Source organism: Danio rerio, chromosome 23, assembly GCF_049306965.1.
Source record: "Danio rerio strain Tuebingen ecotype United States chromosome 23, GRCz12tu, whole genome shotgun sequence".
In the NCBI taxonomy this organism is placed as follows: domain Eukaryota; kingdom Metazoa; phylum Chordata; class Actinopteri; order Cypriniformes; family Danionidae; genus Danio; species Danio rerio.
This window is the reverse complement of record NC_133198.1, coordinates 28,724,967-28,742,105: the sequence shown is the minus strand read 5'-3', so window position 1 is coordinate 28,742,105 and position 17,139 is coordinate 28,724,967. Positions and strand designations below refer to the sequence as shown.

Here is a 17,139-nt window from a genome sequence, read left to right as displayed (position 1 = left end):
TACTAGGGCGAAGGTTTTGCTCATGAATAATAATAGGATAGCGCTGACGTTGCTTGAAGATTCTCCAATGGCCAAGGTTTGCTCATGAATATTAAATATCGTGTCACCGTTGAAGAATTGAGCGTCGTGGTTTCTGTTTCCGCATTCATATTACACAGTACACACTCACAACACAGCACACAGAACAACATGGCTGCTGCCGTTGCAGGCAGCTTAGTGGACAAATTGGTTTGTCTTTGGAGACAGCCTTATACACGTATTTATTTGCCGCATTTATTCTTTTGTATTTCGTTAGTTGGCTCGGTTTTGAAAAATGCGGAGCTCGTGCCGGAGAGCTACTTCAGTAGCAGTAGAAATGTTTTAAATCTGTGAGTACAAGTCTAATACCTAGCAAGAACTGACTAATAACTATGTAAAACTAAATTAGTTTCAGTAGATATATGTTATATTAGTGTGTTCTATATAAATGTGTAATAATACTTCGTAATACAATCTTAAATGTCATTGACAACTACTCATGACATTGATGTTTGACTCAAAAGTCGTTTAATGTTATAACTTCTTTTTTTTTCAGTTATTTTGTGAAGGTTTCTTGGGGATGGACCATTGTTTTGCTTCTGCCTTTCATAGCTTACTCCAACTTTTACATCAAAAGCCACATGTTTGCTTTGAGGCGGCTGACGTCATTACTGGTGGCAACCCTCGTTTGGTACATCTGCACTGAGACCTTTTTCTACATTGAAGACATTACAGGTTCGTGCTATGAGTCCAATACCATGGTAGTCATCCGTGGTGAATTTGACACAAAGGCGGCATGCAGGAAAGCTGGCTTCTTCTGGGATGGTTTTGACATATCAGGACACTCGTTCATCTTGAGCTACTCTTCACTAGTTATTATGGAGGAAATGGTGCCCATGTTACACATACAGCCTGCCTACAGAAACCCTCCTCTTGATTGTCTTTATCTAGCTCTTAATGTGATTGTGGCCATCTGGATATGGATGTTCGGATGCACGTCAGTGTATTTCCACGATATTATTGACAAGATTCTAGGGACCTCTTGTGGGATATTGGGATGGTACATGACCTATAAGGTTTGGTATCTGAAGCTTTTTTCTCCTGGTCTCCCTCCACAGCCGAAACAACATACTTAGTATGAAAACTAAACAAACGCACTACAACAAGCTACACATTTCAGCTTTGTTATTGTTTTGTTTGGTCTATAAGTAAAGCGGAGGGCAGCTGGTGTTTCTAAAAAAACAATTTGTAATCTGAGAGGTCACATCTAAACCTGCTGAAGTTTTGTGGCTTCAAACAAAGCTCCAGTAATTTACCTGACAGTACATTCAGCTTTCACATTAGTCTGCTGCTAGCTTTAGTAAACAACCTACAATCATCAGCTGAGCTGCCTTTTTTTTGGAAGACACTGATATTTTACATATTTATAATTGGGCTATTTATTGATTTTAAACGGTTTGAGTTGTTAAGCTCTGTAATCTGTACTTGCACTGTGGACCATTTAATGTGTTCAGTCTGAATGCCAAACTGTTGTGCCATTGTTAAATTAGGCATTCACAGTTGTTGATTCACAGATGAATGTCTGTTCAGTTTTCCACTGGAAAACTGACACCACCTTTAAGTGGAATTTAAAAGTTTCATTTCATATGTAATATTATAAGACTAGGTTGTAGTTTGGGTTATACATTAAGATAAATATTTGACTGCATTTAAAGGGGTAGTTCACCCAAAACTTATTTAAAACCTATTTGAACCTCGTAGATTACAAAAAAAGATATTTTAAAAATGCTGGTACCCATTGACTTGCATAGTAAGTACATCTATTGAAGTCGTCTTTCTGCATTCTTCTAAATATCTTTTGTTTTCAACAGAAGAAAAAAACTTGGGGAAAAAAAGGGTTTATAACTAGATAAGGGAAAGTTAATAATGAGGTGATTTTATGGTTTTGGGTGAATTATCCATTTAAGAAATTCCTATGGGTTCGAGGAACAATTCAGATGTAAATGAGTTCTAAAAACCAAACATGCTGGTTGCGGAGGGCACATCCATTAGTCGTTTCATTCATCTCAATTAAAGCATTATTTTGGTGATTAACATTGCAATTGTGCTTGTTTTAATCCATTAGTATTCCAAAGAAAAACAAGTGTCAACATGATATTGTGTTAATTTCAGCTGAATATGATGACACAGAGATCCTGTTATTGTAACAGCACATCACTGTTATTTGTATTTAAATCATTATTGTGAATAAATAGCTTAAAAGGAAACATTTTGATCTGCATTTTATCTGCTTTAAGTAGGGCTGCATCATTTGGGTTATACGTCTTGTTGCATTGTGTTCTGGTTAAAATGCTTTAAAATGTTTTTTAATAAGATATTGCTATAACGTAGCATTACAGATCGTTTAATTTTATATTTAAACTAGTCGTTAAGAATAATTTATTAAAATAATTAGAATGTAATGACAATTGTATGATTATTATTAGAATATAATAACTTGATGTGACAAACTGTAGGGAGACCAACAAGAGGAGGCTACTAACGGTAAAATTCAGGTTTCAAGCATAATACAAGCTGTTTTTTTATTATACTTGCATATAAACATAGATAGATAGATAGATAGATAGATAGATAGATAGATAGATAGATAGATAGATAGATAGATAGATAGATTTTATCTATTTAATTTATCATGAAGTATTAATAAAAGTACACTAAAACAGAAGTTTTTGTTCACTAGATTGTGCCCTGTTTATTTCGGAGTAAAAATTGGCTTTATTTAAGAGATCACACCAATATCACTCAGTGTAAAACTCACTCACTCACTATCCTTCAGCTTAGCACCCAACTTTTAAGGGATCGCCACAGTAGATTGAACCACACAATGCCCTGGCATATGTTTTATGCAGCAGATATCACTCAGTGTACAGTATATAGCAGATTTTAAGGATAAAGTATAAAAATATTGTTGAAAAGTCACAGTGCAGCACCAAAATACTGTACTAATTAATTTTTTTAGAAATCTTTATATTAGCTGTACTGCATACCAGTAGATTTTCTAAGCACTTTTGCAATCATTTAAAATATAAATTTTAGTCTTTGACGTTATCAATTGTAGGGATAGTTTACAGTTTAACCCAAAGAATGACCAGTCTGGTTGATGAAGAAGCGCCGGAGTCAGAGATTTTAAAAAAATAAATTAAGTTTACTGAAGATAGTTTGCAGTTTCATTCGCAGAAGCCAGCTTCAACACTCTCAATGAGTTCCTAGGCCGCTCTGCTTACAGTTTCAACAATCAAACAATTATACTCTTTACACAAGTCCAGAAAGGGTGGGATCCAGGTAAACAGTTCTCATTGGTTACAACAGAAATAGACAATTCTAAATACATGCGTCAAAGAAACATAGTATCTACTTCCAGATATGGATGGCCTTAGTGTGTGCGTCAAAGAAAGCCTTGTATTTGTATCCAGATATGGATGGCGACCTGATGCCTAGAGGTGAGGTCGCCCTAAGTTATTAGGAACTGATCTCCAACCTGTAAAAAGCTAAACCAGGAACACAATAGACACAAAAGACCATCTGTGTTAAAGACTCAAAGATGTTTCTTGTACGTTCAGCTGTGTTATCAGGCTGGTTCAAGACTGTTTCCATCAACAGTCTGCTGCAATATCTTGGCTACACACAGTCTGTCTCCACACAAAAAGGAATTACATTACTATTAATTATACTCAAAAACAGATCAATCAAACAGCTATAAAATTATAGGCAATATATCAGGACAATAAAACAGGTGTCTTCTTCTCCTCTGTATTGGACCTCTAATCATAAGACCAGATGGAGAGAGAGAGGTCTCCATGACCTATGACCTGGTTTGTGTGTCTCCTGAAAACCAAGTTAAAATAGACAGGCAAAAAGAGAAACAAGGACACAGAACATTCTTGCAGTAAGCAGTTTTAACTTATTCGTTAGTTAAAATCAATTCACAGTTAAATACTGAGAAACAGGATGATGAAAAGGATAAACGTTGGTCCATGATGAGACGGATTGGAAAGCAGAAATCCGAATCCTTCACAATCATAAGGTATTATTATAACATATAAATAAAAAATGCATGACTTATGCATCAATCAAGAGGTAATGCCCTTTACACTTTAGTAGAGTGCCAAATGCATATTTTTACTTGAAGTTGAGAGAGGTACTACGTTTCACAATTATTCTCTAAATATTAATAACTTAACCACCTTTTTTATTTTCTGTTGGAAGCAACTCAACTACATTTTTATCATTGTGTTTTAGTGCTGTAGAACAGCGGTTCCCAACAGGGGGGTCCAAACAGGGGGGCCTCAGCAAGATCTGTGGGGGGTTGTGTCATATTTTATTTTTATTTTTTTTTTAGCAGTGAACATTTAGGAGAATGATCATGTTGCCTTAGTTCATTTTATCCCCTAACTGACCAAAAAATGGACAAATTTGTAGTCTCACTGATTCGCCTTCGGCAGCTAATAGTTAAGACCCAAGCATACAGGTGAGAAAGCTCCAAGCATTTCAGGTTAGCAACACTAGCAATATTGGAAACACAAAATGCAGGAAATAATACCTAGATAGTTACCTGAACTATGGTTTTATTCTATTTTCTTGAAGCAAAGAGTCCCTGACCCAGCCACAGTGCATTATCTGCATCAAAGTTCTTGCTAACAAAAGCATGAGGCCTTTCAAATTCTAAAGACATTTGCAGACGACTCATCCCCAATACTGCAAGGTGCACTCAATACAAATGGCCTACTGATTTTTTGCCTTTAAATTTTACATTAGGGTATTATTTGTGCATAAACATATCTAGATATAGTAATAAACATAGATATAGTAGTAAAGTTTGAAAACAACCTTTTTTATCATACCTACTGCAAACTTACATAAGCGATAATATCATTAAATGTGGAGAGGGGCCTTACAATGTTTTCCAGGGGAAAGGGGGTCCCAGACAAAAAAAAGGTTGGGAACCACTGCTGTAAAAAAAAAAACCTCAGGATGTCTCTGGAGTCTGGACAAATGTTGCAATACTGATGCACAGCTTAATATGCATCATATCAGGATAGGCTGCCACCCCCACTTCAGCCAGTTTAATTGGTACAGTCCAAGCCTCAGTCAATGGCGTTTTAAAACCTGCATGTTGCTAGAATGCCTTTCAGAGTGAGGGAGGGGCTCTGAGCTTTATTTCCGCAGTACAGCATCATCACCATCTATGTTTAGCATCATAGGTTCACTATACACAGTCTCTTGTACAGTACAGCTCTTAACAGACTCCCAAAAATTTTGTGAAGAGTTACATTCAGAATTGTGACCATGACTGTGGGAAAGGTAAGTGCTTTTTAAAACGAATATATTTCTTTACTGTGTTTTAAGATTTGATCATTTATATTTGTCATAATTGCAGATTAAGCTGAAGCAATAGTTTTTGTTGTCTGTGGTTGATATGAATGACTGTAAGTTCTTAAATATGTTGTCTTCTTCCTTCTGGTTTTATCTGTTTATCTCACATTAAATAAGGCTTTGTCATGTTTTATGCATATGTTTCTATGCTGCCATATTCTAGAGCTTTCATCATAATCTTTTTACACATTAATAAAGTAAAATAATTTGCACATTTATTTTCATGTTCATAATACTCCTGTCCTGATTAAACCAGTCGATTTTTAGTTGTTTTGATTTAGTTGAAATTCTGTGGATTTAGTGCTGCTCTCACATGCTAGAATTGAATTCAGCTTCTAATCTTTTCAAGTGGCTTGTGATGTCATTTACATTCAATAAACTCTCCAGTTACAGTAAGTCAGTCCTTGATATGTAACGGCCAGATGAATTACTCTCCCCAGTTACGTAGCACACACTTTTAGATGCCATTATGCTGTCAGGTGTCCATGAAGAATTCCTGATGTAGATGTATGTGACCCTGATCCACAAAACCATGTGTACTTTTGTAGGAATCGTAAACAATACATTGTAGGAGTTCAATATGATTGATTTTTATTTTATGCCAAAAAAATCTTTGGTATATTAGAGTCCCTATTATGCGGTTTTAAAAATGACCTTGCATGCAGTGTGACACAGCTGTAAGTGAATGAAAACATCAGCTGAGGTTAAAATCTGAAAATCCACTGTTTAAAACTACTGATTCTTAAAATAGAGTCGACTCAAGAGTTGAGAATATGAATCGCCCTCTGTTTGTATTGACAATTGACCCTTCACTAATTCCCAACCTCCTTAGTTACTGTTGTTACGCCTGTCAAGCTTTCATGCCTGTCACGTCTATTACAATATGTATTTAATTACAAATTTTTGGCAAACAGGTGAGATATCTAAGAAAGCCAGACAAAAAGGACTGCAGTATGTATTACAGGGGTATATTAATAAACACACAACCAATTAGAAAATAATTTCCGCAATATTGAAGCTAAAGCCATAGCTGCTTCATACACTGACCATTCAACAGCTTGGCTCATGCACAACAGGAAAGGTGAAATTTAAAAATAATCTAATAATAACAAATTAAACTGTGATTTCCCTTTTTTTTTTTTTTTTTTTGCCAAAAATCCTGATAGACTAATTGTTGCGCAATGAAATATAGTGTTACTAACTGACAAGAAAACACACATTGACTGTGCTTCTACATAATTTATTCATAGAAGAACAGCCAGAAAGGTGAAATTGATGCATTTGTGCCAAATATTAGCATCATTGACCCATACCAATGTACAGTACCTATAATTATAGGTACCTATACAGTTTGTTTGTATGCTTCTTTATCCAGTTTCTATTCTAATTTGCAGTTAAGTGGAAGAAATAAATGAATTGAAATACGAATAAAAGTATAAACAGCAGATTTGAACTAATAGATTTTCAGCAAATAATAATCCGACACAAAAAAATAGTAAAGCAGACACTAACACGATATAACGTCGTCACCAATGACTAAATCTCCAAAAGATGGACAAAAATATTGTAGCTCTGACATGGGCATGAGGGATATAAATTACTGAAAAATAGCTGCAGGTGAAGTTGATTGACCGCAAGTGCTCAGTTTGTGATCACATCTATGTTTTGTTCTGTTGATATGTCGTCCAAAATTTTGTAGCTTGAAACGGATGGAAAATTACTGAATTGTGCTGCTTTTATGGCCCCTCAAACATGCCATGCTGGGTTTTCTCAGCTTGGGTTTCAGGTTTTGGAAAGGGAAAAAAATTCTACCATCCTTCCTGTCCAAACTTTTAGGATACCGGGTATTAGATTTGCACAGTCCATATGCACGACGCTTTGGCTTGTTTACCTTGCTCGAAAGCTTGACAGACCTCCTACTCGTAGCTACACTTGCTTAGCCATGATTGGTGTGTGGCTTTTTTCGGGTGTGGCTTAGCAAAGGGTCAATTGGATATATCATCATTGGAAGAGACCGCCACTTAGACAGTAACTTTTTGTTCAGACACCTATCTCGTAATACGTTGATGGTATTCTTTTGGAAATATACATAAAGTTGACTTACACAAAGTTTTTATTGCACAAATTTCAGTAAATGACTAGTTGACTTGATTGCACATCATACTGAATAGAAATGTCTTGTGTATGCATATACTTTATTTTCCTGATTTGGTTTAGTAGTTTGTTCAAATTAGGTGTTTGTTTAGCCAAGTAAGTTACATGTTAAGTAAATTCACACAATGCAATACAATGTAATGATAAATTAATGAATGCAATTTTATTTGTGTATATGGCTCTATATGGCCTGTTTAAAAGAGAGAGAGAGAGAGAGAGAGAGAGAGAGAGAGAAAGAGAGAGAAAGAGAAAGAAAGAGAGAGAGATGTTGCTCCGATAACCGTCAGGCGGTTTTGCTATTTAAGTACTTCATATATGACAGTATTTTATTATCCGGTTTTTTAGCTGTTACTACTCATTTTATAGGAATGGAGAACTTAAATTTGCACATAATGACAAAATAATTTTGAAGAGAGTATGAACAGATTTGCCACATGCTTTACTAAATCGTTTGATCGAAAATGGTTAAGGGTCACATATTTGCTAAAGATTGCTGTCCTGTCAGTATTGTACTGCACTTTTACAGCAAATAACAATAGGTTACTTAGCAAATAAACCTATAGTCTTATTAAATGAATGTAAATAATTGTACATTTACCATAAACTGAATAGCAAAATTGATTTGTTGCAGGTTTCAGTAACAAACAAATTCAACATTGGCTCAGAAGTTCAGCCAATGGCTTCAGCTCCACCAAATAATGAGGAGGAAACTGCTGATAATAGCCTTATTACTTCAGTAAACATCTATTCTTTTCACACTCTGGCAACAGCTATCAAAAATGGTTGTCAATTTTTTAAAAAGTTTAAGTACAGACAAGACAACAACATTGTTATATTGTTTTTTCACCTGATGAGGGATGAAACAAAATCCTTATTTGCCTGAGCATTTTAAGGGACAGAGGACAAAACATTTTCTGTTGAGCACATAAGAAGATATTTTGAAGAATGTTAGAAACCACCAACCTTTGACTTCTATAGTGAAATACTAGAAGTCAACGGTTACCAGTTTCCAACCTTCAAAATAACATCATTTGTGTTCAACAGAAGAAAGAAACTTAAACAGGTTTGTGACAAGTGAAGGGTGAGTAAATGATAACATAATTGTCAGTTTTAGGTGAACTATCCCTTTATTTTAAAAGCTTAATGATATGCACAAAGTGTGTTAAAATACCTGTGGAGATTTGGGGGTCAATGGCATCTAAAAGTTCAAAGCTCCTCAAATCAACATGTTAAATATTTTCATTTGTTTAGAAGGGGGGCGGCCTAGTTATGGTGTAGTTGATCCACCTGGAGATGGTGAGACGCCTTCAGAAACCAGCTCTGATAACCAAAACATCAGGAAGGTATTTATTCTAAAGGTATTGTTGCGTTAGTTTAGTGATCCTACTTTAGAAACTGTAGTGTGAACAAAATAGAGGAATTGAATAATAATAGTTTTTCTACAGATGTACATTTCCTTGATGATCCAGCTTTCTGTCACAGTTTCCTTCATGGTTATTTGCATTTACTGGTAAGTGTGTGTGTGTGTGTGCATGCGTGCGTGCGTGCGTGCGTGTGTGTGTGTGTGTGTTTCCGTGTGTGTCCGTGTGTGTGTGTGTCCGTGTCCGTGTGTGTTAGTTAAGTTTAACAACAAATTTGTCTTGTCTATTTTATAGTGGACCTGTTAAAGAATTTGTTTAGACCAACTATGGCTTGTTCTGGGCAACATAGTAAGTACAATTCAATATTTAAAGAATATCAAATACTGTAGGATTCACCATGTTAGTATTTCATGTTAAAATTAAGTTGATTAATCTTTATATGTTGTAACACATTGTCAACCATTTCTAATATTAATTGTTTTGATTGTCTTTTTTCTCTCAATAGTGTAGTGTTTTGTGCCATATGTCTGATCTCGTGCTGCTGCCGTGAAGCTCGGTTATAATATAATATAATATAATATAATATAATATAATATAATATAATATAATATAATATAATATAATATAATATAATATAATATAAATCTTTTATTTATAATATATATATATATACATTTTTTTAACAACCCAAATCTCAAAAAAGCTTCTCTACGTCTCTTATTACAGGAGGCGGTTCCCTTGGAATCTGATTCTCTTCATAATCTTTGTGAGTATTAATAATAATAAAAATAATAATTCCTTACATTCATAAAGTGCTTTTCTGGACACTCAAAATACTTTACAAATTTTTGGGAGGATCTCCTCATCACCAACAGTGTGCAGCATCCACCTGGATGATGTGAAGGCAGCTATATTGTGCTAGACCGCACACCACACACTTTGGTGGATTGGTGATTGGTGGAGAGGAGACAGAGTGATAAAGCCAATTATGATATGGGGATGGCCAGTGGGCCAGTGGGCAAATTTGGCCATGATGCCGAGGTTGAACCCTTTCTCTTTTTAGAAGGACATGCTGGGATTTTCTAACGACTACAGAGAGTCAGGACTTTGGTTTAACATCTCATCCAAAAGACAGTCCTCACTAAGCAGTATAGAGTCCCCATCAATATACTGGGGCATTAGGACCCACACAGACTGCAAGTTGAGCGCCCCCTGCTGGTCTCACTAACACCATTTTCAGCAGAAACCTAGTTCCCCTTCGGATGGGGAATGGAAATGCTATGTGGAAAATCTTCCACTATGGGGTTTTCGACAGAAACCCATCATCTGAAAGAGTATAAAATCGGGGCAATGAAATGCCAAATGAATTGGCGGCGTCAGCATGCACAGCTGGCGTAAATGACAATCAGTCAAGTATATAAGACGCGGCTAGTGCAATGCTCGACATACTTTTCGCTTTCAGCACGAGCTTCTGAGAGAGTCTTTGAGGATTCTCCAACCTGTGTCTACAGAGAGAGATTGAGAAGCAGCTTCTCCCGGTCCAGAGCGCGTATATGCAGTGGCAGACGGTCGAGCTGGCATTTGTTGGGTCCGGTCCTCCAAGAGCGGTTTGTATATGGGAAAAAAGCTTTCCTAAAGAGCAACACAGTTTTGCAGCGCGTCTTTTTTAAGACGTCGCTTTGACCGTGCGTTTCTGGATGCTGTGATTTCCTATCCCCAGATGATAGGCACGAGCACAGCGTTTCATGTCTGGGGGTCCAGCATGTTAATGTGGTGCTCGCGGGCAGTGCATGCTGTCTCTTTGATGTCATGTCTGTTGAGCAGTTAAGATCGCGGCTCGCTCTTGCAAAAGAGCACCCAGCCCAGTTGTCCCCTGCACTGCGGTTGACACTCGGGCAGATCTGAGGATTACAGTGGGAGTAAATCCGCCGCCTTCGGGCTGCAGACCTCTCGCTCCTCCACGCTCTTTATCCAAGCTTCAGGTGAGGAGAAGCGCTCCCTTTCGGATGGTCATTTTCTCACTTGATGACACAGAGGATCAGATGTCCATCACTGCATCGGAGGACATTGTCTGATGCTTTTTCAGTTTCGTCAGTTCAGTTCCCTGTTCGGTGAACCCTACAGAGTTCCTCCGAGGCCCCCAGCATCTGACTCAGCGGAGTAGTCAGACGTTGGCCCATTACGTTGTTGGTATAGGTGCCTGCTATGCGTGATCCCCTGCGGGCGATCCCATAAGCTCACTCAACCACGGTTTAGTCCCCCTGTGTTAAGACGGGCTTGTGTCTTTCCTCCCCGCTAACCATCCTCTTTGTAGACTCCCCCCCCCCCCCCCCACCCCGTTTACAGAGCTGGGCCAAAGGATGTCACCAGGTCTCCCCTCCTTGCATAGCAGGTGACCTCCTCAGCGTCCTCCCTAACGGGACTGAATGCTCTACCAACATACTGTCGTATTAAAAACCTTTTACTGGGTTATTTTCGACTCACCAAAAAATATAGCTTAATCTGAACAGGTAAGTAAGGTGAGTAATGTCCAGGGGACATTTTGGAAAACTCCATCTCGCGGCATTGTAGGTGCGCTCGCTCTACTGCGTGGTGCACCCTTTGCCAGGGACGCGGTAAGGTGCTTTTGCTGTGGCATTTTCCATAGATTTCCCAAAAGTGGAAGGTTTTCCACATTGCATTGGAGTTCCCCATCCGAAGGGGAACGATACGGTTACTAAAGTAACCCTTATTCCCCGAGGGGTGGAATGGAAATGCTATGTACCTTTGCCACAACGATTGTCCCTTAGCTGTTGAGCGTGAAAGTTTCCTCAGCTCAAAAGTATGTCGAGCATTGCACTAACTGCGTCTTATATACTTGACTGATTGTCATTGACGCCAGCTGTGCATGCTGACCCCGCCAATTCATTTGGCATTTCATTGGCCCGATTTTATACTCTTTTAGATGATGGGTTTCTGACAAAACCCCATAGTGAAAGGGTTTCCACATAGCATTTCCGTTCCCCCCCCTCGGGGAACGAGGGTTACTTTAGTAACCGTAGCGTTTTCCCATGTCATCTCCTATCTATGTATTGACCAGACGCAGCCCTGCTTGGCTTCGGTGGGCGACTATGTGAGAGTTGCAGAGAGTTAGCTGCCGGCTATTAAAACGATCAGAATTATTTGAGTCTTTTCGGTCACCTCAGATAATATTTGACTATTAGAACTACAGCAGGCAAATACTCAGGAACAAGCCTGCATGTTATGAAAGTCTACTGTTATTTAAACATGTAATCTCACTTTTTTCCAGACTCTATCTTTTTCTTACATTATAGGAACACTGGTCAGGTACAGTCTCAAGTATTTTGCTATATGCTAACAACAAACTTTAAGCAGGTTCAATATATATTAAACATTTTCCCTTTATCTTTATAGCTCTGACTATAACATTGCAGAAGTCATCTACTTTTAGGCTATTACTGAGCTGGTGCAGCTTGGTGTTGCCACCTCTGCTGTCCAAACCAAGGTAAGTATTTATTTAACAAGTGGATGGTTCAGCCAAAGATCAAACTTTACTCATATTTTACTTAAGTGGTTCCAATCCAAAGTTTCAGAAGTTTCTTTTTTCTGCTGAACGCTTATAAGCTATTCTAAATAATGTCGTAAACAGTGACCATTGACATAAAGAAGTTTTTGCCCTAAAGAAGTCAATGGCTACAAGTTTCCATCATTCTTCTTTTTTTTGTGTGCATGTTCAACAGAAGAAAAAACATTCAGACAGGTTTGTAACAAAAGGATGGCTAGTAAAAAGATGACAGATTTTTCATTGTGGGTTAAACTGTATTGTTAATTTAATGAATGGAATAATTTTCCATTGAGATTCAAATCATACTAAATGTTTCTCATTTTTCAGACCGACATCACTCTATGCCAAGGTTTGATTTTTGTCATCTGCTCAGTGGTGTTTTGTATTGGACTTGTAATGGTATTCTCTATTATATATTATGTAAGTACTGATGTCAGCAGTTGAACTATTTATCATTTCTATAACATAATTATATTAATTTTAATTTTAAATTTCAGCTTGATTATTCAAGGAAATGAGAATACATTTTCACTAATATTTCTCTTCTACAGCTGTTTTGGCAACCTATTTTTGCTTTTGCAGGAGCAGTATTGTTTACCATGGTAACTATAAAACGTTTCTCAGATCAATATTAAACATGTACTGATGAATTGCAGCCATGTAAAATCAACAGTGCTTGAAGATTTTCTGAATTACTGATTACTGAAGTGACACACACACATAACACTGAAGTGAGTTCTCTTTTTTTCATCTTCTTGGGCTAGAATGAACAAATTCACTCAAATTATGTCCAAACACATCTTGGTGAGGATTATGTTTTGTAAAAGAATAACAAATAACGGGTGTAATATACAATAACATACCGGCAGTTTGTGGTTGCCAGAAGTTCACCGAAAAATATAAGGTTACAATTAGCAATGCTTTACACGATACTTTTTGATAATCCATACATTTGACAGTTGACAAATGAGGTTTGTTTAAAGTAACCTAAATAAATCAAACCTACTGTAAACAGGTTTATAGTAATTTTCTTTAAAACCTATTGCCAACCTAACTACATCCTATTCCCGTAATAAACATAATACAAATGTATGAAACATAATAGTGTTTTTGGTCACACTTTATTTTAATGGTCCGTTTGTTGAATCTAAGTTGCATTGCATCTACATGCCAACTAATTCTAATTAGATTATAAGTAGACTTTTAGATTTGGGTAAGGGTTGCGATTGGGGTTATGATTAATGTTAGTTGACATGCATTTGCAAAAGTTTCTTCTAGTCTGTTAAATATCTGTTGAAGGAGCAGTATCAACAGATATTAAGCAGAAAGTCTACTAATACTCAAATGTGAAATGCTCATTTAACTCAGACTACCAATCTGCCAATCACAGATTAACTTAACAGATTGAAAAAAACGTGATTGACTCTGCTCCAGACTGTCATACAGACTTAAGCCTGGGCTCATTTAACTCAGACTACCATACTTGAAACATGCTAGCAATATACTAATCCATGCTAACAACATACAAATCCATCCATACTAGAAGCATACTAACACCGCATACTAATCGAAGCTACAAACATAGCAACATTCTAATTTATACTAAAATCATACAAGAAACATGGTAATTCATACTTAAATCATGCTAACAACATGCTATTACATAATAAAGCATGCTAGCAACATGCTAACAGCCTGTTAGAGGAAGCAAGAAATATGTCAATCCATACTAGAAACATGCTAACCAATATCCACTTATCTATATATGCAAATCTTTTTAACCTTATTATAAACTACTGCAATTATTTGAACTTTAAACTACTTTAAGCTTTCTGTCTAAACTTCATCAAGCCAGCCTAAAGTTTGCCTTGACAATTTTTTCTAGTTGTGAGTTGATCTGCTAAAAAATATGAATTTAATAAACAGTTTTTTCATTCACCATAATATTTTCAAGAATTTTCTATTCATTGATTTTGTTGACTGGCCTTTTACAGTCATTGACTTGATTGAGATATGCTTTTTATTGTTTAGGCCTACTGTGTAATCTGAAATCTTTTTTTATTTTAAATATTGCATATTATTCCATGTCATATGAAATTTTATATATTTTGAGAAGAATGAGTTGGGAATGATTTTGGGTGAATCTAAAATCAGTAAGGTTAGCAGAATTGACTAAAATAATGCAAAACCGCTGTATTTGGTTTAAAGTAAATGTATTTTTTCCTGTTTGTTGCTTTTAGAATTGAATTATACAGTCAATAAATGACCATAAATGTTAAAAAGTGTTTTCTCTTGATTATTAATTAAAGGAAATGAATCTGAATGAAAGTACTTGAGTTTCCTTTGAGAACAAAAGTATATGAGCAATATTACATGAGTAGCAGTGCGATATGGCTGTATATCGCCACTTGTGAGGGGCGTGCATTGGCAGGAGGCCGCAGGCCGAAAACCTTTGTGTCCCACTAGTGACGATATACAGCCATATACAGAGTGTGATATTGTGTTTATACAATAGTTCAAAGGCATAATCGTGCATATATTATATAAATTAAACAATGAGAGTCTAAAAATGTTTTTGTATGAGGAACTACTTTCTTTCACCATTCTTTCACACCTGCAGCTGACGTCAGAACAGCAGAAACCAGGCACGTGCACACACAGGGCTCAACCTGAGCAGTGCACATGCCCTTTTTAGTCTTGGATAGAAAGTGCCCTTCCAAAATGATCAAAAGTGCCCCTGCGACACACACCCCTCCCCCCTTCAGTAGGAGCGCAACAACACCGCTGATCAGAACGCGCGCAACAAAACCGCTCTTCAGTACGCGAGCGACGAAGACGACGTTCACCAACATCACTTCAGACCTAGTATTTTAAAGATTCTTGATAGCGTAATGTCTAAAGTGATGACAAAACAGGTGGTTTTGCTGACATTTTAAGCTTATAAGGCCGAATGGCATTAAATGCCATCAGTCTATAGAGACAATTCCCAGTATTTCTCTGTTGCAATTGGGATATCACAATAATTAACCCCGAAAAAGCCAAAGCAAAGCCAACACTACTGAATTACTGTTGTATCTCTGCTGTATCTCCAAAATTAAAAATATTTAAAATAGGCACTATCCTTGTAAATAAACTGCATAGTTGCAACTAAACAACTACATTTTTGCCTAAAAAAGCCTCAAAAGTACATTATGTTGTCCAACAGCAGCAATATCTGTCAAACTGTAGTTTATTGATCTGCTGTCACTTTACAGTGCATCTGGAAAGTTTTCATAGTGCTTCGCTTTTCCACATTTGTTTTTGTTACAGCCTTATTCCAAAATGGATAACATGTATTTATTTCCTCAAAATTCTACACACAATACCCCATAATGACAATGTGAAAAAAAAGTTTTTTAATTGTTGCAAATTTATTAAAAATAAAAAACCTGAAAAGTCACATGTACCGAAGTATTGACAGCCTTTCCTCAATACTCTGTTAATGCACCTTTGGCAGCAATTACAGCCTCATATCCTTTTGAATATGATGCTACAAGTTTGGCACACTTGTCTTTGTGAATTTTGGCCCATTCCTCTTTGCAGTACCTCTCAAGCTCTATCAGGTTGGATTGAAAGCTACGGTGTACAGCCATTCTCAGATCTCTCCAGAGATATTTAATAGAATTTAGGTCTGGGCTCTGGCTGGGCCACTCAATGACATTCACTAAGTTGTTGTGAAGCCACTTCATTAATATTTTGGCGGTGTGCTTCAGGTCATCGTCCTGCTGGAAGACGAACCGTCACCCCAGTCTGAGGTCAAGAGCACTCTGAAGCAGGTTTTCATTCAGGATGTCTCTGTACATGGCTGCATTATTTTTTCCTCTATCCTGGCTAGTCTTTTAGTTCCTGCTGCTGAAAAACATCCCCACAGCATGATGCTGCCACCTCCATGCTTCATTGTAGAGATGGCATTAGCCAGGTGATGAGCGGTGCCTGGTTTTCTCTAAATGTCATGCCAGGCATTCACTCCAAAGAGCTAAATTTTACTCTCATTAGACCAGAGAACTTTGTTTCAGATGCCTTTTCGGACTGCTATGTGCCCTATATTAAGAAGTAGCTTCCACCTGGTCACTCTACCATACAGGCCTGATTGGTGGATCGCTGCACAGATGGATGTTCTTCTGTAAAAGTATATATTAAAAAAATATATAACTTAGAAAATTAAACTCAACAAACATTCACAAAACATCTTACATTTTTCAAATAAATCAAACAATAAAATGAATAAAAAAATTTTAAAAAACGATCGATACATGTAGCTTGTGTGGATGCTACTGCGCTACTTGCTTAAAATAATAGCCTCGCTACAGAAAAGCTATTCAATTTAGAAAATAGCGACGCTACTGCCAAGCGACTAAGAAATGTAGTTAAGCTAGTAACGTCACTACTTGTAGCAACGCTACTACCCAACTGATTTCCAGAATTATAAATATTTAAAATAGGCTCTATCCTTATAAATAAACTGCAAAGTTGAAAGCTAAACAACTACATTCTTGCTTAAAAAAGCCTAAAGAAAGCATTATGTTGTCCACCAGCAGCAATATCTGTCAAACTGTAGTGAGTCTATTT

At 36.9% G+C, this 17,139-nt stretch overlaps 1 protein-coding gene and 1 long non-coding RNA gene across 5 annotated transcripts; both read left to right on the top strand.

Annotated features, from left to right (window-relative positions):
• The first annotated feature begins 147 nt into the window (after window positions 1-147).
• Window positions 148-1,891, top strand: fitm2 (fat storage inducing transmembrane protein 2). The gene is given in 2 exon segments (NM_001020498.1): window positions 148-368; window positions 575-1,891. Coding segments are annotated over 2 exon segments (759 nt in total). The 5' UTR covers window positions 148-189; the 3' UTR covers window positions 1,155-1,891.
• A 3,372-nt stretch (window positions 1,892-5,263) lies between these two features.
• Window positions 5,264-16,771, top strand: LOC110439122 (uncharacterized). 4 transcript variants are annotated; one of them, XR_012398547.1, is made up of 9 exons: window positions 5,264-5,379; window positions 8,857-8,948; window positions 9,051-9,115; window positions 9,261-9,314; window positions 9,693-9,732; window positions 12,256-12,293; window positions 12,381-12,490; window positions 12,859-12,951; window positions 13,083-16,771. It is a non-coding gene; the product is annotated as an uncharacterized lncRNA (long non-coding RNA). The 4 variants fall into 4 exon arrangements; XR_012398546.1 differs by having other exon boundaries at window positions 8,857-8,963; window positions 12,381-12,471; window positions 13,083-14,808; XR_011008479.2 differs by having other exon boundaries at window positions 8,857-8,963; window positions 13,083-14,808.
• The last annotated feature ends 368 nt before the right edge of the window (window positions 16,772-17,139 follow it).